The 26976-nt window shown below is 37.7% G+C and overlaps 1 protein-coding gene across 6 annotated transcripts in view; it reads right to left on the bottom strand.

Annotated features, from left to right (window-relative positions):
• Positions 1 to 4877: 4877 nt before the first annotated feature.
• Imp (IGF-II mRNA-binding protein) overlaps positions 4878 to 26976 on the bottom strand; it is a 69758-nt gene continuing 47659 nt past the window's right edge. For 2 of the 6 annotated variants that reach the window (XM_021339041.3, XM_021339040.3), the window contains exons 2-8: positions 16180 to 16350; positions 14735 to 15121; positions 14412 to 14655; positions 14032 to 14190; positions 13579 to 13782; positions 13229 to 13492; positions 4878 to 10093 (exon numbers count right to left, since the gene is read on the bottom strand). In XM_021339041.3, the coding sequence (XP_021194716.1) occupies positions 10001 to 10093; positions 13229 to 13492; positions 13579 to 13782; positions 14032 to 14190; positions 14412 to 14655; positions 14735 to 15121; positions 16180 to 16350 (1522 nt within the window). In that variant the 3' untranslated portion in view covers positions 4878 to 10000. Of the gene's footprint in view, positions 10094 to 10645; positions 10780 to 13228; positions 13493 to 13578; positions 13783 to 14031; positions 14191 to 14411; positions 14656 to 14734; positions 15122 to 16179; positions 16351 to 18902; positions 19210 to 26976 lie in introns of those variants that run through there. The other 4 variants (XM_021339039.3, XM_021339044.3, XM_021339042.3 and 1 more) reach the window with 3 other exon arrangements.

Below are 26976 nucleotides of genomic sequence, written 5' to 3'. Positions count from 1 at the left end.
AAGATACAGCCTGGTGAAAGACGGACGGACGGACAGACAGATGAGCGAAAACAATAGGGTCCCGTTTTACCCTTTGGGTACGGATCCCTAATAAAAATGAGCTAGAATTAGAATTCACAGTCAGTCATTACAAACAACGGAAATTCTCCCTTGAAAACTGATAGCTGTCAACTGGTCAAAACATTCGATATTTCTAACTTTATCTTTGCATTACACATGATGTTGTTGTAAATTATAAAAACAAAAAATTACTCCTGTGGCTTAACCACTGAATAGATTAGGTTATTTTTTTACAATTAGCTATTGGATATGATTTAATGTGATTAGGTACGACACACCCGATATACTTCTCTCAACCCTGAAATAATTGGATAGGTACAGATACAAAAATCGTGACCAAATTATTGTTGACTTTGTATATTCAGACTACTAATTTTTTTCGCTAGCCAAGACAGTGTCGACTGTCGACACGGAGCCAAACGAAGAAAAAAACGAAATAGAATTGGAAGTGAAGAATACGTCTCAAGTGACTACCGAAAACATAAGGAGATATAATACTACAAAAATACCTAAAAGCGGTACCTTGAAAATATTTTTAGGCAAAAGTTCCAAGCTTCCTGTGCCTCTTCCAGAAAACAACGCATTTTGTTATTTCCATCCAAATAATCCGCTGTGTGGTAACGCATAGCTTGATTGATTTGCATACCTACCTGAGTTGTTTGAAATGGAACGAATTGTGATCATATATTTTTTAAAGTTACCTTATTCGACGGGGTTTTAACGTCAAGAATTAAAGAGGATTTGTATAATGTGTATATTTACTACCTAACGTTTATTAAGAAGTCGAAGTCGTCACTGCAATGAGTTCCCATAGCATACATTTACGACCCTCTCCGAGCTTTGTGCCGGGGGCATTCTGTTACTAATGTCCAGTGACATATCATTGGACCCTGGACAGCCAATGGTCTATCTATTAGACTTGAGCGGTATTCCAGTCTTATTTGACGTTTGTCTATAGGTATTTATATTATTAAGAGGAAAACTTTGTTTGTTTCTTTGTAATGCATTAACTCCAAAACGACTGGACCGATATTCAAAATTCTTTCACCATTAGAAAGCTATTATCTGCGACATACGCTGTAACATACGCTATATTTTTCCCGGTACGAGCAGAATTTCCCACGGGACGCGGTTGCAACCGCGGCTAGAGGCAAATAAAATAATAGTATATTCACTACATTAAAACTCTTGGTAAATTTGATTGGACAAAAACACCTACAAAGATTAAAATGAGAGCCCATTGCAATCACTATTCAACTTAAATATTTGCGGTAGGTATGCCCCATATGAAATATCAGTTGTATTTCAATCATATGTCGCTTAAGTAGGTATAATTTGCAGAATTGAGCCCCGGCTGTTCACAGATTGAGAAACTACTGCAGAAAACTAAGATGCTTCTATTAGTGGTCCACTACTGCTAGTGAAACATTGTGGATTTGATTTAGTTTTGCCTATTTTATTTGATGGAACTTAAACGACTGTATAATTACTTTTATTAAGTAAAAAACAGAAATTGTCCAGCCGCCTGAAATGTTTTTCCTTCAATCCCGGTAGGAACCTCATTCATGGAACGTCCGCGAATGGAGGGTTCCGCGGAACCCTGAGGTATACCCTGAGATATGGGAACCGCTGTGGTGGGTACCACTCGGGAGAGTAAGGACGAGAACTCGACAAGCGGCGGGGGAAGTCCACGGCAGCAGATAATTTCAGTTTTTTATGCAGATGCTAAATTAACTCAATACCTCTACCGCTCTTCGGCAATCGTCAAAACAAGGTAGCAAGTCGACCAAAACCACCGCATTTTTTTTGGGACTTTTTCCTCGCCAGGATCATACTTTTTCATAAATTTGACAGGGCGTGACACTTCACGGCTTACGAGTATGTCCTGTGGCTATTTTACAAGCTAGGTACAAGCTTTTATTTGCAACTTGCAATGTATGTTCGTGTGTTCGGGTTACAACTCATTTTAAGGCACTTGCCCTCAACCGATTGAGCATACATGTTTAGATTCTCCTAATTTTACTTAAGTGACATACGATTGTGTCCGTTACCCTGGCTAGATGTTGTCGACAATGGTCATTTGAATCTTATATAGATAATTAGTTTTGCGGCTTCTGTAATTGTTGCGCACATTTATAAATTTGTTGCGCTTATAGTTTTGTAATTATTTCACAAAAACATTTCCTGCTGGCGTGACGTTACGCCAGCCAGACCTTTTTCTTTCTAATGGGAATATTTATATAAATATTACTACTATAAAATTAGATGTCTAGATAAAGTAAATTTTGTGCCATATTTTTAACCGATTTCCCAAGCAGCAGGTTCTCAATTCGGCCGGTGTTTTTTTTTTTCTATGTGTGTACATCGATTACTCCGAGGTTTATAGACCGATTTACGTGATTGGTTTTGTTCATCGCGGAATAGCTGCCAGTTGGTCCCATAGTCATGAGGTCACGGATCTGACGATGGAAACCCTGAGAAATCGAGGGCAAACTTCGAAAGTTGTATGCATACATAGGGTAAAAACTTGACACTCAGGTGTATGCCTGAAAGCACTATTCAACAGTGAAGGTTTGGAGCTGACCTGATGATGGAGACCAGAGAGGGTCGAGGGAACTCGACAACTGAATATGTAAACTACCTCGTGTTTGGGCTTATATTATTTGTATTGACGAGACCTTTGCAACAGTGAAGGTTTGGAGCTGATGATGGAGTCCAGAGAAGGTCGAGGGAACTTGACAACTGAATATGTAAGCTACCTCGTGTTTAGGCTTATATTATTTGTATTGACGAGACCTTTGCAACAGTGAAGGTTTGGAGCTGATGATGGAGTCCAGAGAAGGTCGAGGGAACTCGACAACTGAATATGTAAAATACCTCGTATTTGGGCTTATATTCTTTGTATTGATGAGAACTTTCGACTTATATGGATAGTGACAACTATTCGTATCAATGAAAAGCTTTAAAAAAAAAACTTCTTTTCAAAAAAATTAAACAGACTTCCAAAAACACTAAAAAGCAAAAAAAAACGAATTTTAGGTTCATTGGCCTAGAAGTCGGTGGCAAAATTAACTTAGTAACATCCATTAGATACAGACTTCTAGGCCGATGCACCTAATTCGCTTTTTTGCTTTTTAGTGTTTTTGGAAGTCGGTTTAATTTTTTTGAAAATAAGTTTTGTAGGTATGTTCTTTCTTCGGTTGCGAAGTTATTCGAGATTTTGCTGGGGTAACGTTTTTGGTTTCTAGATCTTTGAAATGGTTAAGCGGATTCTTATCATATTTTGTACATGACTTCCTAGGACTTAGTTTCAATTTGTTCTGCAATAATAAAACCAAAATAATGCATATCTTAATGGTTATTTCATTAAATGAAAAAACATTTCAATTGGTCCCAGCTCTCTCAATAAGAACTCTAAAGACTTACAGCCTTATTTATAAAATAATAAGTTATACTTAAGAGATGTTTAAGAAAAAATCTTACTTATAAACGTGGCTGAAATAAATCAGTTTCTTAGCAATGTCTTAAATGAGCTGTCAAATTAAGTAGCCTCACACCCTTGTTTAACCCGCTAATTATCAAAATGGCTGGATTCTTACCAGCTGATTTTTCATTTCCGGTTTATTGACAGCTCAACTTTTTAATTTTATATTTTACGGATGCCATTGTTGCCATTACACAACGTTTTGATGACAAATATTTTTTTAAGCTACCAACATTCCGGTAGTGTTGAGAAATTAGTATGTTTTTATGTCATTATCTGTTCATTACTTAAGACATGCTTAAGCAACGTTTATAGGTCAAAATAATTTAATCACTACTTAAGGCTTTAAGTAGTAATTACTTAAAACAATGCTTAGAAGATGATTTGTTGATTTTTATAAGTAAGGCTGTTACTTTACTTGTTATCTTAAATGTATGTGAAGTTTCATTAGTATCCTTTAAGTATTTAACAAGTTATGATGATATTCAGTTCTTCACGAGCACGGTCTTGATGCGCGCGGCCTTGATGTTATTTGGCCACTGGATTGGATATATGAACTGAATGTTATGTCAATATTAGTTTTTTAGATCAGTTGTATATCAGTAAAATTTCAGCTCAGTACATTGGATAATTATTGAGATAATACGATTAAGGCGAGGAATTGGTCAACAATAATTCCATAACCGGCACGCGCATCTAAGGCGCCAAAAGGGGTCGGAGCGTCTGAGCGGGGCGAGGATAACAATACGCGCGCTAGCTTATAACTAAAAGTCGTAAGCGACAAAATGGTTTTGTAATTTTAATATTTAGAAATGATAATTTAATAAAAATTCCTACTACAATTTTAAAGAGTATGTATATACTCAACTACTAAAAAAGTTAAGAGGCTTAAATCGGTCCCGTTTGCCCATAATATGTGAATCTCTTTTTAAAAAGAGGTATGTTTGATATATTTTTCTCTGTTATAAAAGTTACCTAATCATGTTTCTACAACTAACAAAATAAGGCTTATATCATGAACTTTCAGGTAACCAAGTTGTATTTTGATCCGTTTTGTATTTACTGAGAAAAATTGACATCCTTGGCGCCAAAAATTCCAATTCGTCCTCTTAAAGTCATTAGGAAGTGAATGACCGTGGTAACCCGACCAAGTTTAGGTGGTTACGAAAAAGCGAAAACGCAGAACATTGTGGTGTACCTTCTAAAATATGTAGGATAGTGTTACAAATTTTGTACAGACATGTACAAAAGTAAAAAAAACTAGTGGTTAATGTGGAGGTTATATTTTGAAATAGGGGTGGGGTTTAGTTTGCTTTAGAAATAAAAAACTTGCTCAAATTTCACCAGTTTTATTACGTTAAGAAACCTAATTTTGACAACTTTCTGTTACTATGTTTAAAATAGCAATCTTATACTATATTGAATTTTCGTATTCTTTTAAATTCAGTTCCCAAAAAACATGCACAAAGATAATTATCATATTCATTTAGTAATATTGAGGTAGTTATTAGTTTCAGAACTTATACCAATTATAAAATGGTTCTAAAAATAACAGTAAAATTTAAAGAAAATGTGGCGAACTATGTATGTCTATTTGTCCTGCAAGAATAGTGAAAAAAAAACAATATATCAATGAATATTGGACCTTGATACATTCACTTGAGAAGCAACAACAACAGCTCCTCTATATCTAAACAAAAATAACGCATACTGTGGGTCCCGCCTCATGAGATCGCGAATGTACGGCCGTTACTTAATTACAGTAGAATGCCGATTATCCGAATGCCGATTAACCGCATCGCCAAGTATCCGAAAAATAAAAATAATTTCCACATTTTATGGTAGAATTCTGCTTGGTAACCCTTCCGTGCGTTTCTCCGTGGCCATGAGGTATTCGGTGAGGAAGGTCATGTAGTACCTAGGTAGAATTTCTAGGTATGTCTGATTATATCGGAGCTCTGGGGAGCCAATTAATTCGGATATTCGGCGTTCTGCTGTATACTTATCACATGGCGGGCGGGACGAGACGAGACGCGACGACACGCTCGCGTCTGGCCGAGCGGTGCGTCGCGCGTGCGCCCGGCCGCCACGCGACCACGCTACACACTGATATACATGCTCCAGCAAGGTACATAAATACATACGACATACATAAACACTATTACTATAGACTCGGTAAACTTCTTTAGCATACATTGCTTGGGGATGTAACATACGAACAACAGAATCATGAGTGCTCAATTTCCCCCACTAAATAAAATTAACAAGTTATTGAAATAAAATAATAAAATGCGATGTGCGCTCAAGGATTTGATTAAAAATAATAATTATTTGAATCAACCGTAATAATCTGACAATATTCATACATTTCATACATATTAGATAATATCCAAAATTACAATCATGCACATTAAAATGAAATCGATCCTTTCACACGTAAATACACAAAATAGTGGTTACACACACGAGAAAGAATTATAATGTAATGTAAATAACAGTAGAACCATCAAACAAGAATGATAATAGCGACAATGACAATATGTAAGTAATGGGCGCGAGGGCGCGGCGGCAGGGGTGTAGTTCAGTCTCGTGGCCGCGCGCCGCCCGCGCCTTCATCAACTTAAACTACTTCGCAACGATACAATAAGAATCAACTAAAACTATTTCTGCATCCTAACATTGCAAATCATAATGTACCCTCTCTTGCTTACATTTGGAAGGAATAAACAACATGCCTAATATGTACACTCTTCCTGTCGCAGTGAAAGTAACCGTATATTTTATTCCATTCTGATAGCCGATGCAAGCGGAATCTGGCTGGTGTCGAACAATACTCGGTCAAGCAACTTCTGCTGTAGTGGACCGATATTGAACACAAATACAAGCCAATTTCTCTTGTCCAGAAAATATTGTTTATACTACTAACGAGTGGAAATATTACACCAATATGAATTCTAAACATTAATCCAAGACATTCAAATATCGTTAATGCATACAATTTTCTTTTAGCGAAACAATAATTAGCTTGCATACATCTACACATTTATTTTTCACTCGTACCGTATATAAGTAATAACACTGAATGCGCAAAAAATATCATAATTTAGTAAATTTTCTAAAATACTCATTTGCAGATGGTCGGTTTTCAGCAATAGGTGTTATTTTGTGAAGTATGGAATGTAAAGTTTTTGCCGATATAATAGGACTTATACCTCAGTATTCTGTTAATATAATACGCTAATAAGCGCACAAACAATTACACTTCTCCGTGCACTCGTTTTCAGATTAATAAATTCTGAGCCCCTCTTAACTCAATAAGTAAACATAGGTAATAGTTATTGGTACTTAACTACTTTCTGGCATATCAGTTTCAAGTGATACAGCTATTGTGGAGAGTAACAAAGTTAGCGACGATTGCTGTCAATCGCACGATATTTTTATCACTAAACACTCATTTTATAACTTTTAGATTGTGGCCCATATATAAGGTATAGGGTCTGTACAATAGCACGCCAACGTCGTGGCGTGTACTCAGTAAGTGGACTCTCACTGCTCTCTGATCATAGGCAGTTTAAACGTTTATTCTTCCTGATATGTTTGTAAAAATGAAGTCCGTTTTCTAAAATGTCTCAATTTCCTTATCAAAGGTTTAATGTGTGTTCTTTATAGCATAGCACACATTACAGACTATCCGTAGCGTGTAAAGGAACTTACGTACATAAAATCTTGTGAAATCTATTCTCGTACTACATAAATGTACCGTTAATTATAATAGACGGATTTGTCACATTAAAATTAAGCCGTTATAAGTTTACGATTAGTTTATAGTGTAAATATATATAATAATAATAATTATGTATACATGAAATATAACAACGATATCTCTGTTTCAATAATAACAGTAACTTATTTAAGGGGGACTTATTTAATATTATTTAACGTGGCAGTATATATTTTCATAGTATAAACCTGTATACTCATGAGACTATGGGGTCGTAAATTAAAATCATAAAATTATAACGGCGACATAATTGTATTCATTCACGGTTCGTTCTCTAATATTGGTATCTTAGTTTATCGATGAATATAAAGCACCTGCACCTATAGCACGTTTTCTCGACCGACTGTGAGGAGTTATTTGCCATATGTGAGATTATTACCAATAATATGTGGAAGCAATACAAAATTGCGAGAAATATACTATCACTAAAGTATAGTATACTCGTAGAATTTTTCAGATAATTTGATTACATCACAATGATTTATTCACTTCGAAAAGCAATAAACAAAATAAATTACAAATAAATTATTAAAATAAAGCAAGATCGCACCAATTTGCAAAAATGCCCTAGTAAAACTATGTATGACCTATCATCGGCATAATAATATTGGTTTGAAAATATAATGTCTGGGGAGAGTTATCTTCCGATAGTTGATCTAGAACAAGAATCTTACATTCACGAGATTCACTTGATAGTTACCATTGACAAGATAAAATTCTGTAACTATAAATATCACAACCCAATAATGGATTGAATAAAGTGAATCCAAATTAAACGAGATTACCATCTTGAGATGTCAGACTGACGATAGCAATCTATCGGAAGATCCAGTAACTGAGATGTTATTTCTGAATAATTAAATTTATGTAAAACGTTATCAGTTTGTATTACCTAATAACGGTATAACAAAGCAAAGCCTAAGGTGGTAGAATCAACAAAAATAATTCTGCCTGGTCCGTTAGGTAGCTTTGACTTTGTTGTAGAGTTATTAGATAACCTCTCATTTTTATGTAACATTAGTAAGCATGCACGTTGTACCCTTTACATTCAGCACTATAGCACGGTGTGTAACTGACAATATTACGCCATTTGACTGTAATGAATTGAAAATTATTTTGATGCATTTGGGAGACGGAGTAGACGTAACCAGATGTTAAGAGACAAGTGTTGAAGTATCGGGACATCAGCGGGTGAGGAGCGGGCGCAGGCGCGCGACACACGCGACTATCGTGGCCGTCACGCCGACGCCGCCGCCTCACCACTTACAATTCATATTTTTATTTTTAATCTAACCTAAAATGAGAAAATCGGAATAAGAATGTAAAACATTCTTAATAACGTTTTTGCCAAAACTTCCATATATTATCACATTATACATATAAATATCTAAGCTTTTCATTAATTTTGATATTATTCACTTAATCTTAATCTCTCATAGTTTAAATTATCTCACTTGGCACAATGATAACGCAAATCGTACAATTGAATAATAAAACATATCACGATAGAACCGAACAATACAACCGACGCGACATTTACACTCGCACCATTAAACGCTACGGTATCGTTCGACGAAACTTTGAATTACATTTTCAATACAAGAAAACATTATAAAGCTAACAAAGACAAAATTACAAAGAAAACGATCAACAAATGTTACTTACAAATTAAAACTCATAAGTTTACTCCTTACTCTCCAACAATTACTATTATATCAAAAATATTTGTCCATCATAATTAGGTAGATGTTATCGTCTCCATATCGTTGATAGGAGCGCTAGCGGGCACTAGCGCGAGCGCGGGCGGCCGGGGGCCGGCGCTCTGTCAAGTCAAGGCTCGTCACTGTCAGGCCGATTCGACACGATCGGCGTTCACTCTTTGGATTAGTTACTTCACCCAACACACACATCAGTTCAATAGAAACCATTATACGAACATTCTCTGCAGCATGCATGCAGAAACTCCGTATCTTTTAAAGAAATATTCTTACAATATACTTTGCAAAGCCGTTTGTCCAATGAGCCTCCTCGTTAAAGCAACGTCGTAATTTCCGTTCCTAGTTAGTTGTATCCCACACACCCTTCAAATAATTACTTTTAACAGTATTATAGTGCAGTGATTTTAACAGATTAAACTATTACTTTATAACAAAAACATAATTCATAATTTGAACTTCTTGTTGTATATAGAACGGCGTGATACTATAGAAACTGCTATTAACATTTGTAAACAGTGTACAGAACTTAACTATTGCAATCTTATGACAACTCTTTACATTGTAGCAGATACTAACATGGTATGAAAACAATATAACAAACACGTTCATTATTTAAAAAAATAGTGTATATGAATAATATCATATATATATATATATGCATAATATATATTCAAATATTAATCATCAACATACATAACTCCCGGGATAAAATATGGATTTATCAATAGATTTAATTACACTACAATAATAGAATTATGTCAACAACAACATTTGGACACATGATGTCAACTCGACAACCTACCAGCGTTCGGTCGAAGCAAAACGACACGGAATACCTTGAGTGCAGCGTAAGTGTGCGTAAGCTAGTGTGGTGGGAGCCGGTGTGAGCTGACGGTGTTGCGAGGGCTCGAGGGTGGAGGTGGTGGAGGGCGCGGGGCTCGGAGGTGCGGACGCAGCTTACTGCTGCACGGGCGGCGGCGGCTGCGCGGCGCGGCGGCGGCCCGGCGCGCTCGCCTGCGCTACCATTGCACGAATGCGTCGCTGCGCCGACTGATAACATACACAATCAAACGTTAAACGGACAATACTAAGGCCTTCTTTCACATTCGCACTATACAAGTATACACATACAATATAGTATCAAGGAAAATTATACACAACAAGGACATAACGAAATATATCACAATATATTTTGCAATGGCTTAAAATTAATTATTCAACGTCTTCGCTAAGCCTGCCACAAGTGAAGGCAATTAATTTGTAATATAAAGTACCTATGTATTAAGTTACTCTTTAATAACGTATGGCACGCCCATCGGAAACGATAACGGTCAACGAATTGTATGTATAAAAACTGTGTGGTATTTTCGTACCTTTCATAATCATAATAGAAATAGGATATCATCTGGATCGTCACCTTCAGTGATGGCGAATAATTCGAGAAATAACTGCATAAAACACGTACATGTAGTTACATAGTCCAATAACAATTAGGCGTAGCAAGTAAATTAAAGAAGTTTCAGGGTGAATACATTTTATTGTCATTCGTTAAAAATTCGCTGTATAATAAATATTGTTTACGTTAATACTGAATTAACTCACCTATATTTTTGCATCAATTGCAATAAACAACTTGGCATGGCCATGGTGCTGTGCTATTTCATTGGCTCACACTGAGGATTCTATCCTTACACAGGCAGTGTCTCGATTATGTTTCATCCCGCTTCAGGTGATCGCTACAAAACGTAAATATCTTATTATGCCACAGTGAGTCGAGAAATCAAATTAAAATGTATTCGAACTACTTCGCATGGCGCCAGCAATTAGTTAAATTATATACTTATCTTATTCACAATTTTGACCGTAAATCGCGTCACCACCTTCATGTATAAAAATACAGGTACGATTTTAAATAAATTCAATTTGGACTTGTAACTACATGATATCTTACACAGTTTTGGCATCCCGGTAGCATCAAAAACCCTATATTAAAATTTCGCACTGGCAAAAACATATACACGATACACTATGAAATAGGCATAGCAGCTGCAGAGGCAAGCGCAAGTATAAATCGATTAAAATATAAATTCTTATCCTTTCGACGAGACATGTCGTCATTACAAATAACCATACACAGAATTAGATCGTACACAGAAAGTAAGCTGATATTCGGCGCCAATATGTACCTCTACCATGAGTTTGCAAGCAATATTATTTGCCGATACTCCGATACACCAACAACTACATAATTTTTTTTTAATGGCAAATTTTTGTTTCGCAAGTCAAAATTTGCATCGTCGATATCGAGTCGACAAATACTTTTGCCTTTAACTCATGGCAGAGGTGGTACTAGTAACCCGTAGTATCTACCAGCGCTTAGATACCACCTTGCCTCAATCTGCTTGCTTTATATGACTGGTACCAGAAACGACCAAAGCCATTAGGCGCTGGCAGACTGGCGCCTGATGGCTTGCTTTTTGCATACATATGGCTTTACAGTATGGGTACAGTTCTTGGCAAACAAATTTTGCCCTTTTTGGAGACGAAAGTTGGATCTTGTGAAACGCTATAAGTTTATTCCTATAACAGAGAAACCCTACCAACTACGTAAACGTCCCTAGAAAATTTCTAAGTCACTTCCATTCTGTAAAAATCTAAAATGCGCGTCAAATTGGTGTACACGTGAAATAAAACCCATTCGATTAATTCTATCTAATACAATTACAATTCAGTAACTTACCTAAGAAAGGATTGTCAGAAAATAAGTTAAGAACTATATTATACAAGCTAAAATGAATCGATACAACATGAACATTGAAAGCTTTGCATAAAATAAAGATATTTTCTTTTATTTGCCTTTATATCATATACAAGCCCAATGAAATATGCAGGACAGGAATATTGACAACTCGTATCTGTTGTACTTGATGATCGTACATATAAATATATAATTGGAAGCGATATTATCGCTGCAATTACCTATTCATACGCCTTCGCGTTATGACTTCCCTGACAGTTCATAACTGATAGCTAAAATGATGTGCACTAGTTTTAGTTTGTTATTCTGCATGTATTTATAATATTTTTGTAATTATAGTATTACAGCTATTTTGATATGTTTATGTATATCCATTATTTTTTTCATGGAATAAGGGCTGTGTTCAAACCAAACTGACGGTCAGCCGCCGAATTTGAGCACGCTCACCGTGAGCCCCAGTGTAAACGTGAAAATAAACGGTATTTTGTTGTTAAAACGAGCTCACAATACGCCAGTAGTAACAAAACTGTCGGCTGTATTCGTTTAAGCTAGTATGGATAAACGCTGAGAGGTCACCTATTTTTCACATACTGTATAGGGTTCGCTGGCGGAGCTGGAACCAACACGCTGACGTATAGCTTCGTAGCCAATTCGCGTACTGGCCACACTATATTAATCGACCCTATGACAACGTCTACACATAACGTTATAATGTATCGTCGTTTAGATGTGAACGAAAAATTGAATATGGATGGCAGTACAGATGGAATAATTTAAATAAACTTCATAACGTTCGCTTACTTTCGGCGGCTAACAGTCAGTTTGGTTTGAACACAGCCTTAAGTTGTCTGAAATAAAGGAATAATTAAAAGGACCTAACGTAATTTAATTGATTCTTTTATAATAACGACTGGGTTGGCAAAGAAAACAAAATCGGAATTGCCGTTTTAGTAACTTGTTGTCGGAACCCATAACAAGGTCACGGAACTCATAACGCGAAAGCAGTATACCAGCAATACTTGGCAGTAGCCAACGAATACCACAGACGTCAAACGAAGTGGGAATGTGTGCGCAATTTGTGGGTGTATTAGTAAAGCAGACAAAGGTACACCATATATGTACACCTTTTATCTCTTACTTTTGGCAACTACTTTGTTGCTTTAACAAACAAAGTGAGGATATTCCCTACGTTTTATATTATTCATTCTTTTCAATATTCATTATGCTATTCTAATCACAAAACCGGATCAAGGATTTCACTACAAGTTTTTAGACCAGTCCCGATATTTAACACCAAGCAGTAATATCTTTGAGCTACGTTATAGGAATACTCTTATAGGTTCACCAATACAACAACGGACCTATTAAAAATAGCATAAATTCATAATCGACATACGTACAGACGAGAGATTAAAAACATGACATACCTGTACGCTATAGAAGGGGCCGACGATATGCACTGTTGTGTCGTGATCTTGCTGCTGACCGCCGCCTTGCGCCTGCTGCGGTTGTTCAGGAAGCTTAATAAGAGACCCAGTGACGCGCTGCAACTCTCGCACGTTCTGACCGCCCTTGCCGATGATGCGGCCAACTTGGGAAGATGCAACTACTATCTCAACTGTCAGCCGCACGTCATCGGAGCCTGACATAAAGCCTTCTTCTCTCATCTTCTCAAAGATAAGATATTGAGCCTGGAAAGCAATGAAAGGAGCGTTCATAATAATGTCCAAGACTTATGAAACTGTTATGATATTCCGAATATATAATGCATGCACACCTTCCACTGAGCCTCGGGGCTTCCGACTATGGTGACCTTACGCTCCTGCTGAGGATTGCTTTGGTTCTCGCCCTGCTTGTCTTGTTCCAACGGAGCGATCTTCACAGACGCGTTGCTGAATCTTATGATGTTGCGAATGTGTAAGCCCTTGGTGCCAATAATTGCACCCACAGCATTATTTGGGATGTACAAGTACGTAGTTTCCTATTGCAACAAAAGACAGTATTAGTAATTTTTTTTTAGATAAATCTATAGCAGAACGTTCAAATGCAGATGCTGGAACCACCACGCTTTCTGCTTTAGACGATGCTCAAAAAATTTATGAACTTTTTGCTTTGTAGTCGACTTATAATTTCAATACTCGCGAGGCAAATGGTTTTCTCGGGACGATTATGTGACTTCGATAAGGTCAGTCCAATCAGTTCAATAGATACGAGACTGTTTATTTATTACCTGTGAGTCACCGGCTCCTTGCTGCGCGCCTCCCTGGCCCGGCAGGGGAGCGTATATAGGCGGCGGGAATGGTGGAGGGGCGCCGCAGAATCCACGCCCAGTGGACATCATGGCCATCGGATGCAATCCGGGGAACATGATGCTTTGCGGTGCCAGCATCTTAAACATAGACGACGAATATTTTTTAATATAGATAACATAGCCAGACTGATTAGTGACAGTTAGTAGGCATACTGGTTTTGGAAGGGGCAGTCTTGACATACATTTTTACCCAGTTTCGTACCAGTTGTCAAATAATCACAATTGATTTATTTTAAGGGTCTTAAAATATAAAGCATACCTTTAGTTAAATGTCTAATCAAATGGAGTATAATTATTACCTGTAAATCACTTTCATAGCTCTGGCGTAATTTAGCTGAAATTTGTGACTCTGCTTTAGCCATATTCTCAATGGTGCCTTTGACAGTGATGATCCGCTCCAAATTGAAGCTGTTTATATCATTGATAGAGGAAACAGTGATCTTGGTATCGGTTTCTTGCATGATTCTCTTGATGGTGTTACCTCCTTTACCAATTATACGGCCAATTAAATTGTTGTGAGCCAAAATTTTCAGGCAGATCTCACTGAAACAGGAAACAATTGGTTAAATCATTGGTACAAAAATTGTATACAGCACATAATATTAATCACATAAGCGCTTACCCCTTGTTAGTATTGTTGGCCTCCTGTTGCATGACCTCCAATATTCTTTTGCATGCATTTGTACAATTCTCAGGATTGCCATATATGGTAATGGCCTTCTCGAGAGAGCCAACATTGTCCTTGCGGTGGACATCGACGCGAGCTCGACTCTGCTGTGTGATGAGGCGGATGGTGCTGCCCTGACGGCCGATGATGGCGCCGACCATATCGCTCTGCACGAGCAGACGCAGCGGGAAGTCGGTGGGGCGCGAGCCGCCGCCGGTGGCGCCGCCGCCGCCGCGGCCGCCGCCGGGACGTCCGCGCCTGCCGCCACGGGTATTCTGCTCAGCTGCCTCAACCTTCATCCGACTTCCTTCCAGTTCGCACCCGTTTAGCCCATTGATAGCCCTGTAACAAGTCGTATAGCTCATGTAAATACAGTTATTACCAAACCTCAAGCAAAACATTCAACAGAAAACCATGCGTCTTCTAGTCTAAATTTAAGCGTTATAAAAAATGGAAATTCTTTTACTTTTTATTCATTCCATATTAAGTAACTACCTTTCATGTCATTATAAACACTGGTCTGATAAAACTATTTCCATCTTTTGCGGGATAAAAATAAAAAGGCACTTAAGGTGGGTTTCTATAACCCATCTATCTAGAGATTGAAATTCGATATTTTTTATGACAAATTTCAATCACTAATAGAAATGAATTAGAAATCCGCAGTAAATGGACAGACACATTTCGTTCGGATAGCATTATTGCTTCAGTGCTGTCGTAATAAAAACTCGAATCGCACTAGAAACAAGTTATTAGAAGTTTTTAGTTAAATAAGAATTTTTGTTTAATATCGAAAAGTTGCTAACTTTCGAAAGATAATAAAAACCAATGTGATTATTTCATGTAATATAACCCTACATAATGTATCTGTGCAACCTGAAAAAAGCATTCAAGCAAACAGGGGGTGATTCTGCTAATTTTACTTAAGCGACATACGATTCACATCAGACTGAGATCCAATCACGACTCAATTACGATTGAAGCATATGTGGCATCCAGCTATTTTTTTCTTTTAAATAAACGTTTTTATAATTTTCTGTTATTCAATTATTAATCATATTGTCTGCAAATTATTTACGAATGCAATATGATTGTAGAGCAAACTACCGTATAAACTAATCGCAAACCAATCAAATGTCATTGGAATACGATTGGTATTATAGTAGTAGCCAGAATGCCCGCCAAGGTTATTGCTATTGCGATTAAATTTTTATGCGGTTTTGACATTATTAACTTAGCAGAATCGGGCCCCAGTAGTAAAGCCAATAGTTAGATATCAGAAAGTCATCATGCGAATAAAGAACAGAAAAGAGAACGAAGAAGGAAGCTTGAACCGAAGCAGAAAAGGCGAACAACGTAGCAGCACAACCCAGAGACACCGTCAAACAGACAATACTCACTGCTGCGCCTGGTCCGGAGTCTCGAACGTGATGAAAACCGCCTGGGTGTTAGCGTCACGAGAGTTCGCTTTGTCGCAATGTTGTACGTTGCCATACTGTGAGAGCAGGGGCTCGATGTTGTCGAAGCGAACATGCAGAGGTAGCCCACTGATGAGTACTTTTGATGACCGGCTGCGAGAAGCGACATAACCAATTGTATACAACTTATGCTTATGAACTCCTCCGTATTGATTACTTATAATATTAGCTATCTTTATAACAATACCTAACCTTATAACCTACTATGTTGCGTAAGTTCTTATAGACCACGAACAAGATGAAATATAAATTAAGACAACTACTTGCTCGATTGTATCTTTACTGGTTTCCTGACTTTACTTTTATCCAGCTACTGATACTGTATACATATATTATCATTGGCTACAAAATGGCGGAGCTCCGGAGATGACATCATCCGTGCTTCGTCAGTACGCCCGCGTCGTCGCGAGGCGCAGGCGCACCGGCCCAACGGGGCCGACACGATACCGACAAACGCTCCGCGCGACCTCTCCGCCCGCCTCACCCCACTTCCCACCCGCTCGCCATTCACAACTTCGTTCCATTGCACTCGCTCGATGCATGACCCCTCGTAGTGAATGTACCTACCTACCTACCATACTACAACACTGCACATATACCTAGACATACACAAAGCGACCGCAGGATACAACTAACATTCGATTCGTACGTTACATCTTCGTTCAGTGATGTGCAGTTGTGCATATTCACGATATTTTAAGGTGCGCTTTACGTTATGAAATAACGAGGTATTTGATGAATTTATGAGCCATAGGCAAAAACACCTTATGATTAAATTATCTAGTCTGTAAGTTCTTTGATATCAATTTTAAGTATTGGAGGATTAATTTTTTATTTAGCAATATACAATTGACTAACAACCTGGTTTTTCACACTCAAATGAATCTATGCGTAATCATTAGAGCAACAAAACTAAGATACCTAATAACTGAGGATGAATAAATAATTTTGTGGTCTTTCTCACTGGTTCAGTATGTAGGATATTTTAGGTACCATTTAGTGAATATGAAGCTGTTTTTTTTAGATCTTCCCCTTCTGTCTGTTGAAACTTCGGTGAAAATCCAAGGTAGTCCGTAAGGTGACAGAAAAATTACGTAGGAATGCGAATCATCCACACTATTGGGCGATTTACAGTAATATATAACATAGCTTATCAATATATTATCATAACTTGCCTAGCCTTTACGGTAGTGCTACCACGATATATGGGTTAATCGACGCTATAATTTACGCATTTATTACGTTACGATGTTTTAGGACTAAAATATGTAAGTAGTCCATTGGTTTTATATGTTTTATACACTAAGTTATAATTTCCTAGTACTTGTAGAAATGTTACAAACAGATAAATCTATCCCAAACCACGTGACATTTTGCGAAGGCTGGCAATGTTGACGGCTATATTCGTATATTTTATATGTTAATAATAAAAAGTAGCGTTGGCTCAAGATTGGCAGAGAGGTAGCTTAGAATTAAGAGAATCTTCACTATACCCGAGTAACATTGGCTAGGTACCTATATTTTATCGGGGTACAGGCCAGAAGCTAGCCGGGAGGCGGGTGACTACGCGGGAAAACAAATAATATAATGGTTGGTTATCAATATAATGGTGTTCACCACAACTAAAATTATGCCTGATATAATGACATTGGCACCCAGTCCGCGGCCACCAAGACTCCGGCTAGTCTTAAAAAACGCAATCATAACAGGCTCAACAAGAAAAGTATTAAGAATTTCAGAGTAGCAAAACTAGTTTTTAGTTCGCAAGTTGTTCTCCCAAAAAGGCGGCGGCATATTCTGGATGTTCTTTAAACCTGTTTGGAACCACGTACAAACTAAATATATTAAGTTTCAATTAATTTGACAATCGCTCCTATATCAATATCAATATTAATAAATATAATGGTCTACACTACACAAACTGCACCGTTTACTTCTTGAATAAAATAGAAATTACGTTTTGCACCAGTTTATGACATTATGCATTCTATTGTTATGGAATCTGCACTAGGTGTATTGACATCAATAAGTAAATAAATTATTATCATTCGACTCCTTGAACTCTGTTACGTCATGCTGTACGACAATGTTTACAGTTATTTCCAGTGTCTATGTACGTTAATATTGTGCTATTTATGTAGTTTATTTTCTATAACCAGAATTTGGGCCTATAAATCGTGTGTGCAGTTTATCACATGAGTACCTATATCATACGATACCTGATTATGTTGCAACTAGTTGGGTACCTACCTAGTTACTTATAAATAAAAAATTACAAATCTTTTTTAAAATGCTGTTATCAATTGATCGATAGCACAGGAAAGTCTAGCAATAATGCCGGAGCATTCAGTATCAGTGATTCATGAACGCGTCGTCGCGACGAGCCGCAATACCATACCGGCGGCAGCAGCGCGCCGCCATTTTCTTTACGCACCACGTGTTCATGTGCATTGAATTTGTTGAATGCACATGTGTGTATAATTAGAATAATTTAGAAAATTCATGTCATCTGATAGAGGCATTCATACCCTAGCATACTGTTTAATAATAGTCACGTCAACAGCTCAACAAAGCCAAGTTGTAAAGAGTGTATTAAGAATGTGGGCGTGTTCGCGTCAATAGAAAAGCAAACTAACTTGTCATACCTGCGGTATTTCGCCATTCTGTATGCCATAGGCAAGTTAGGAAACTTAACACAGCAAGCACCTGATGTGGAAGCCAACCGACGCTATAAATTTCACAAGTTCAACAGAAATGTCCACCACAACTCTCGATTTTAATTTAAGATACATCAAGCGTATTACGATCTTTACTACATGCAATAGTTTATTAAAATGAATAAAACGACCGGAAAGAGTGATGAACTTAGCCCATTCGTTCCGAGCTGTGGCGCAACTGCGAGTGTTGCCGAGTGACTGAAGAATGAGTGAACCGCCTCGAACCGAGCTGAGTAGCGGCCGTGTAGCGGACGCGACACGGGTTCAGAACGAACTTGCAATGCAAAACGACCGAATGCCGCTTCGCCCTCCACCTACCAACCCGGCGCATACTGATAAAAACAATCTATACCATTCACTAATCCGCCATTATTATACATCTGCTTTAATCGAAAAACAGAGTAATGAATATCTATTGAATAATCAATAAATTTGTTGAGAGCCTAAACTTGTACCTACTTACGTACAACAAATGACCGATTTTAAGGGTACATCCTAATAAATACGAAAAAAGATTTATGTGGAATCCACATTGTGGACAAGTAACCGACTATTCTTTCGAATTTCAATACTCAATATTACGCATTCAATAAAAAAAAATTGAGCATACTGTGAACGAATAACACTAAATTAATAAATTCCTGTTACCAGGTATAGGTACGAGCTTAGGTAAACTAGAAGTATTAAACTCGGTTACCCAAACTTGTGTTTATGTTTTTACCCTTATAATGTAAAGGGTTTGACGCATTTGCGCTTCTCATCTTGTAAACCATGCTGAAATGGTGCACTTCGCAACTGGTACACTTCTCAAATGGCCCACTTCGCAATTGGTGCTTTCTCAAATTGTGCTAAACTTCGCAAAAGGGTTGGTGGTTTGGATTTTTTTTCTAAAATTGATAAACTTTTTGTTTTTGCTTAAGTAATTTTCTTAAAAATACAACCAACATAATAATTTGCGTTAACATTATTTTTAGTTAATATTATACTTTTTTATATTATTTTTGAAAATTGTTTAAGTGTGTACCTACTTGTAAGGTATTTGTTGATTGTCTTCTTCTTCCTCCTGCCCTATTCCCAATTTTATTTGGGGTCGGCGCAATATGACATCCTCTCCCATTTTCCCCTGTCACTCGTCATACTGACACTCACTCCCTTCTCATTCATGTCATCTTTCAGGCAATCCATCCATCTTTTCTTAGGTCTTCCTCTTCATCCATCTACATTCATACTTAGCACAAGACACGCTTGCTTACATGCGTATCATCCCTCCTCATTATTACATGCCCATACCATGACAATCTTGATTGTATTTTTAAGAAAATTACTTACGCACATAAAAATCTCATTTTTAGAAAAAAATCCAAACCTCCACTCAACCTAAAAAGTGCCCCTTTTGCGAAGAACCCCAGTTGCGAAGTGTGCCAATGGAGAAGTGCACCATTTGCGAAGTGCACTATTTGAACATGGTGTACATACAAGTTGAGAAGAGCACCAAATGCGTCAAACCCTATATAAAGTTCGTTGACCTCCATAAATATTTTTGGCAAAGTCATGTGGCAGTTTGATTTTTCGGCTATAACTCTGAATACTAGGTAAGTTACACGCATTTTAGAATTTTACTATGTTATAGTAGCACGTACCTAAACACTTTTTTTCGTTACAAGATTGTCCATTATGCAAGTTGCACTTTAAAAAAGTGCGACCGGTCGGTAATGGGATGTTTATTATTTAAAAAATACAATAATGTTATCCTATCAACCTTCTAAAGTAATATGTACTCAGGCTTTTCTGATGCTCAAGCGACTCGTAGGCAGTAAAAACAGAAATGGAATAACTGTCGTAAATAATCCTCAGTAGGTAACCAGAGCAGGAACACTATGGATGGACTCTCGTATAACTTTAGAACAAATTGTACTCAACATTGCAGCATTCAATACTAGGACAAAACTCCCTAACTCCTATACTTTACCTCCCGCACCCAACAGACAGGACAAACAAATTTAGGAATTTCATACGGATGGGGGGAAGAAACTAATCCAAGCCAAAAAATTATAATTCGTGGTTTGGTTCTCGTGCATTTCACCTTCTCCCTACTTTTAAAATAATAGACCAATTAAAAGATGGTTCGTCGCAATATTATCAGAAATAAATGGAATGTGGATCCTCACTACACCCATAATAAAAATTTTCTATTCATACGCCCAGTAGTCACAGGGGTTATCAAAAAAATATGTAAGAGAATTGGTTGGCTGTGTTGTTCTGAGTTTAGACGCTAACGAGTTTCGTTCTCTCAGTATACGGCTCTGCCCTCCGGTCTAACGCCGACCTGGACGGCCAATCAAACGAGGTTCCTCGCTCTCCATTGATCACAAAGTAAATCGGAGATGAGTAACGGTGGCTCACCCCCGGAGCACTCTGTTACATCAGCAGAACCACGAGGTCGCTACTCTGTCATCCCGCCCTGATGCCTATTTATTATTAGAACGGTCGGTACCCACGGTTTTACGCTTTTCACAATCCAGTGCACCTTAGCGTCCCGAAATAAATTCAGGTCATCACTGGAACTACGTAAGCCGCCAGTAAAAACGCCTTTGTTGCGGTGGAAGCTACCATATGCTCTCTTGGGACTTATGCCAGTGTATTTGAATATAAGAAGTTCCTTCTCGTGCAACTCATTTGGTTTTAGTGGTTAATTTGAATAACAATTTTAAATTGTGCAATAAAAACAACAGTTGCTAAGTAATCTGAACAGCGCAGCAACGGCACGTGCGCTGGAAAGGGCAGAACCACCTGCCGGCAGGTGCAAAGTCCGCCCGTAACAACTGCGCCGTGATGTACATTATATATATGCACCATGCATTATTATTAAGTTTTAGCCAGGAGACTATCATATAAGGCGATCACTAAACTGAGGAACGAAATATACGTATCTTCCTCGTATGTTGTCAAAAATGTTTGCCGCTTTGTTGCAGCTAGCATTTTAGTCTTTTTTTTTTTGCGCATTTGCGTCAAGTACTAATTAAGCATGTAAAATATATGCACAGCCAAAATCGGATCCACTACTACGATTTCTGTTTGCAATACACATTTAATTTTATTCAAATCTAGCGGTCGCCCGAGGCTCCGCCCAAGTGATGTCGGTTACCGCTGTGAAAAGCCTACCCAGGAAAGACACGGTCAGCAAAATGATTCCAGGTCAATTCGCAGACACCGCACTCAACCGCATCAGATCTTTAAATTTTAGAACTCAACTCCCAACCATCATTATCCTTACTCTACTCTTAACACAATTTATCATAATATGACAAATCATTTTCTGCAGCCATGAACATAACATACATACGTAGGTATATCATACATACGTAATCGAAGTCTTTCAAACATGTATTAAACCAGGTCTTTTAATGACTAAATGTAGCCAATATATATTTTTAAGGAAAAATCTGTTAGTTGATTCAGAATATGTGTTCGTGAACGATATCCCACACTGCCTCAGATATTCAAAATGTTTTATGTACGCGGACGATCTTAAATTTTCAAGAGTGATTGAGTCTAGTGACGATACTGAACTTCTTCAGAGCGATGTCAACTCGCTACATCAATGGTGTAATGATAATGAAATGGTTCTAAATATTGACAAATGTTGCCACGTGAAGTACACCCGAAAGAAGAACCTAATAAATAGTGTTTACCGCGTAGGCTATAACGTTATTCAAGAGGTTAATCAAGTAAAGGACTTGGGTGTTATTTTTGATAATGCACTGACATTTGTACCTCATGTAGAGAGTGTCATCAAGAAGTCCTCTAGAATGCTAGGATTCGTTGTTAGGAACGTTGCCGGTTTCAAGCGCAGTTGTACCAAGATTCTGCTGTATAACAGTGTTGTACGAAGTATCTTGGAGTACTGCAGCACCATTTAGAGACCTCATTACGCAACGCACAACCTGAGATTAGAGCGGATACAGAAAAGGTTTTTGTGGCATCTAGCCTATGCTAGCGGCATCGCCAAAATAAAACGCTCGTACGAAGCCAGACTCAGACATTTTAAGATGGTGTCACTGGAGAAGCGCAGGAGTGTTGCGGATTCCATTTTTCTTTATAAAATTCTTCGGAATAAAATTGACTGTCCCCAATTATTAAGTAAGTTCCGATTTCGTGCTCCTGCTAGACTCCCTCGTACTCCCATTACTCCTTTGTACCCTCCTTCGCGTAGAACAGTTCTTGGCACGAGCTCTGTTGTTCCACGACTCTGTAAGCTGCTAAATGGTTACAGCGATCTCATAGATGTGCATTTTGACTCGTTTGGCAAGTTCCGCAGAATAACACTTGATAATGTGTAATTTATTGCTATTTCCTTTGTTTATTGGTTTAATTTTGTTTTTGTGTAAGTTTTCTTGATGTAACTTAATCTCCAATGTTTTGACTTTTATTTATTTTTTTTTTTTTGTTTTGTTTTTATGTATTTACCTAATTTCGGTTGTAATTGTGTTCATTGTTCCTTGGTTTTTAATTATTTTAATCCTGTTTTTTAAATTCAATGTTTATGTAACGCGTATTATTGTCATTGGGGCATGAGGTGCTAACCTATAAGTAATTGTAATACTAACCATAGCTATAAGAATTCTTGTTATGTATAATGTATCAGTATATACAATTGTTGGTTGGCCAGAAATAAATAAATAGAATGTCCCGCCCCTGTATTATCCCAAAAATATAGGAAGTTATCAAAATTCTTTATTTAATTATTTTTTCCAAAAAATATCTCGACGAATCCTTAGTTTCACGTCTTACAAGTCGGCCGACAGGATGGCGTTAGATGTGCGTGTATTGACCTTTTAGCCTTACAATAAACTAGGTAATATAATTCGATACTTGACAACAAACTCTGATTTATACTAGCTAGCCATAATGAATCAATGAAAACCTTTGGACAGACTTCAAAACACAGTTTTAACATTGGATCGTTGACAAATCTTTATAGGCCACAGGGATTTCCTGCATCTGCAAATTGAACAATTTAGTTTCATAAGAACAGCGGCTATAGGTACCTATATGCAAGTTATGCACACTTCACATACCGTAATATCTGTCCTGCTTTCTCAAAAGGCAATAGAGCAAGACAACAATGCGAGCAGGCACAAAGGCCCGCGATTGAGCGCGCGGAACGTGGTGTCCTTACTGGTGAATCTACTCCGTGCCCAGACTTACTTTCTGTAAAATCAATGCCGAAACCTAGACTATTAGGTGACCTTGAAAGCATCTGGTGGCAGTTCTGTTTCCTTTATCAGAATTTGTTTATTATTACATAGTTTACAAGATTGTTTATCTAAATTTAGGCACCCACACTCTATGGAGTATTATAGGTTACGTAATAATAATCTGCCATACCCTAAATACATGAATATTATGTATAAGTAATATGATGAATAAGTTAATACAGTTTTTGTATACTATTAACAAAGCATAGCTGAAAAACCCGTAAGGAGAAAATCCGTATTGTGCATATACCTACCTAGTTGTTAACAACAACTGATGCTAGGTAACAAAATCTTAGGAAAATTTGTTGCTCCTACAGGTGTAGTGTTTATTTATATGCATTGTAAAATCAAATTACTGTAGGTGTGAGGTGCGAGTTAACTGCCAACTTATTAAGAGTGTAGAAATATGGTAGGTACCTACCTCGTATACACAGGTGATACGCATAAAATGATAAAGAAAATTAGTAGCTACAGCCACAAAATACAACAGAAGTCAATCTCATGTATGTACTTCACTTTTCATGCCTAAACTCGGCGGTCGCGCTAGGGTTGTCAACTTTCTTATGCGCATAAAACTAACGTGGTAGTGGTACTCGTATCTAATTATTTGATTTATTGTTGAGAGTAAAACAGGAAAGATGAAATATAAACCAATAATAATAAAATATTTAATGTGGCATACAAGAGGTTAATAAACACTTTCAACGGAAATTCGTTTGAACGAGATACCGAACTTTTTCAGAAACCGCAATTTATAATTTTGTTATTCATACATATATACCATAAAACACAATGAAAAACAAAATACCTCTTTAGTTGCGAAAAAAAAAATTGTATGTAATGGGTTGGTACAGTCCCTGATCTAAGCTTGCTTCTACCTACAGAAACCTTGATGTGCGAGTTTTATTTCGTCTACCTTACAACATACTCTCGCCATGATCACAAAAATTATCAACTCCTACTAGTAATAATCTTTGAGGGTAGGTTGGGAGGTTGGGCCAGAGGCCGCCGGGGCGCTTACCTACCCACCTAACTGTACCTACCTACTGCGTTTATTAAACGAACCATCGAAATATGAGAAAATAAGTAGGTACATACTTGAGGTAATATACGGCAGGCTAAAAAATGTTTATTGTTGTATTAAAACAACCGTCCACTGAACAATTATAATACGACTTTTTTTGTTGCTAAATTATTAGTACTTTTTCTTTTGTTATTAAAATTAAAAATATTACAGTCAAATTACAGTTAGGTAGGTATCATAACGCGTGCACATTTATCTACCTTGTGAGTGACGCGCGTATCTCAAGAAAGCGGCAGCCGCGCTCGCACTGTTTTGAGTTGTTTTGAGACAGGGCGTCTGTGAACACGCACACATAGACACCTATGTCTGCGTGACTCTTACGCGCTTTATATGTAGATTGACTTCTGTTGTATTTTGTGCTACAGCTGACTTTACATTTATGATTAGGTATTTACCAACAATAAAATGAATAGAACTTGTTGTAAAAAAATAATTTTGCTTAAGTGAATGCTTCAAGTGGCAGCGGGAAGTTTTTACATGCTTTTTTTTAACGGTAACTAATATGCCTCAAAATAAGTTTAGATGACTTTGTCAAACACCGCAAGTTCTTTCGCAGATAAACAAAGACATAAAAAACAGCGATCTCTTGAGGTCTATTAATAAAGCGATAAACAACCTGAGGTATAACATTAAAACCTGCTAGGTCTTTTAGATTTAATATCATCATCTCCCGAGCCTGTTCCCAACTATGTTGAATTCTGCTTCCAATCCACAACCGGATGTTGTGGATTGGAAGCTGAGTACAAGTGTTTTAAAAGGGGCGACTGCCTATCTGACCTCCTTTTTTTAACTCCTCCCGCTGTGGGTTAACAGCGGTGAGGGAGTGTCAGACTTTTACGGACTAAAAATCCTGTTGCTGACATCTCTTTGAGGACCCGTGGAACAACGCGCGCCGCCGACACGGGTCTGTTGTCTATGCAGACAGAGGAACGGTGAGCCACCCGAACTCACCACCCACAGACCCACACCTACGGTGGCCAGGAGTCATCTCGCGACACCCGGCGCCCGTGGTGTCTTCCTGGTCCAGTGCAGAGGGATGAGAGGTGCCAACTCTCAGTCGCTCCACTGTCGTTCTCGAGCATGACTGCTTCGAAGGAGGCATCCCATTCCCTCTCGCCCCGGACCATGGCTTGACCTAGGGCCGGGAGCGAGAGGTCACCGCTACCTATTGCCTCGACGAGGACACGGCAGTGCCTTTCCTAGGCAGTGCACACCTGGACTGTGTGCTCACCGTGTCCTCAGGGCTGTCCGCATAATGGTGAAGAGAAAGCCCTTGCTCAGTAAGATCATAAAGAAAAAAAAGCTATGAGGAAAATCAAAATAGCCGAATGAATAAAATTTGCTTACATAATATTATCAATTAAGAAGATTTGTATCTAACCTAGAGATAAATATTTAAGAAGCCACATAAGGTTAAATTCCTTAAACAGCAACTTCACAGAAATGGTCTAAAATGATTGTAAAATTTTGTGAATGGAAGCAAAAATTTTGAATGAACAAAACTAGTACCGTGTTACCCCGCTTTCAACTTAATCAACTTGCATTCTCGATAATATTTTAAACAAATCGTATAAAATCAAAATGAACTTAAAATTCAAAGAACAATTAGAAACTATGTACAATACAATTATGTATAAATTACTGCAATAGGCTACGTAAT

This window comes from Helicoverpa armigera, chromosome 1 (assembly GCF_030705265.1).
Source record: "Helicoverpa armigera isolate CAAS_96S chromosome 1, ASM3070526v1, whole genome shotgun sequence".
NCBI lineage: Eukaryota > Metazoa > Arthropoda > Insecta > Lepidoptera > Noctuidae > Helicoverpa > Helicoverpa armigera.
This window is presented reverse-complemented; position numbering and strand designations above follow the sequence as displayed.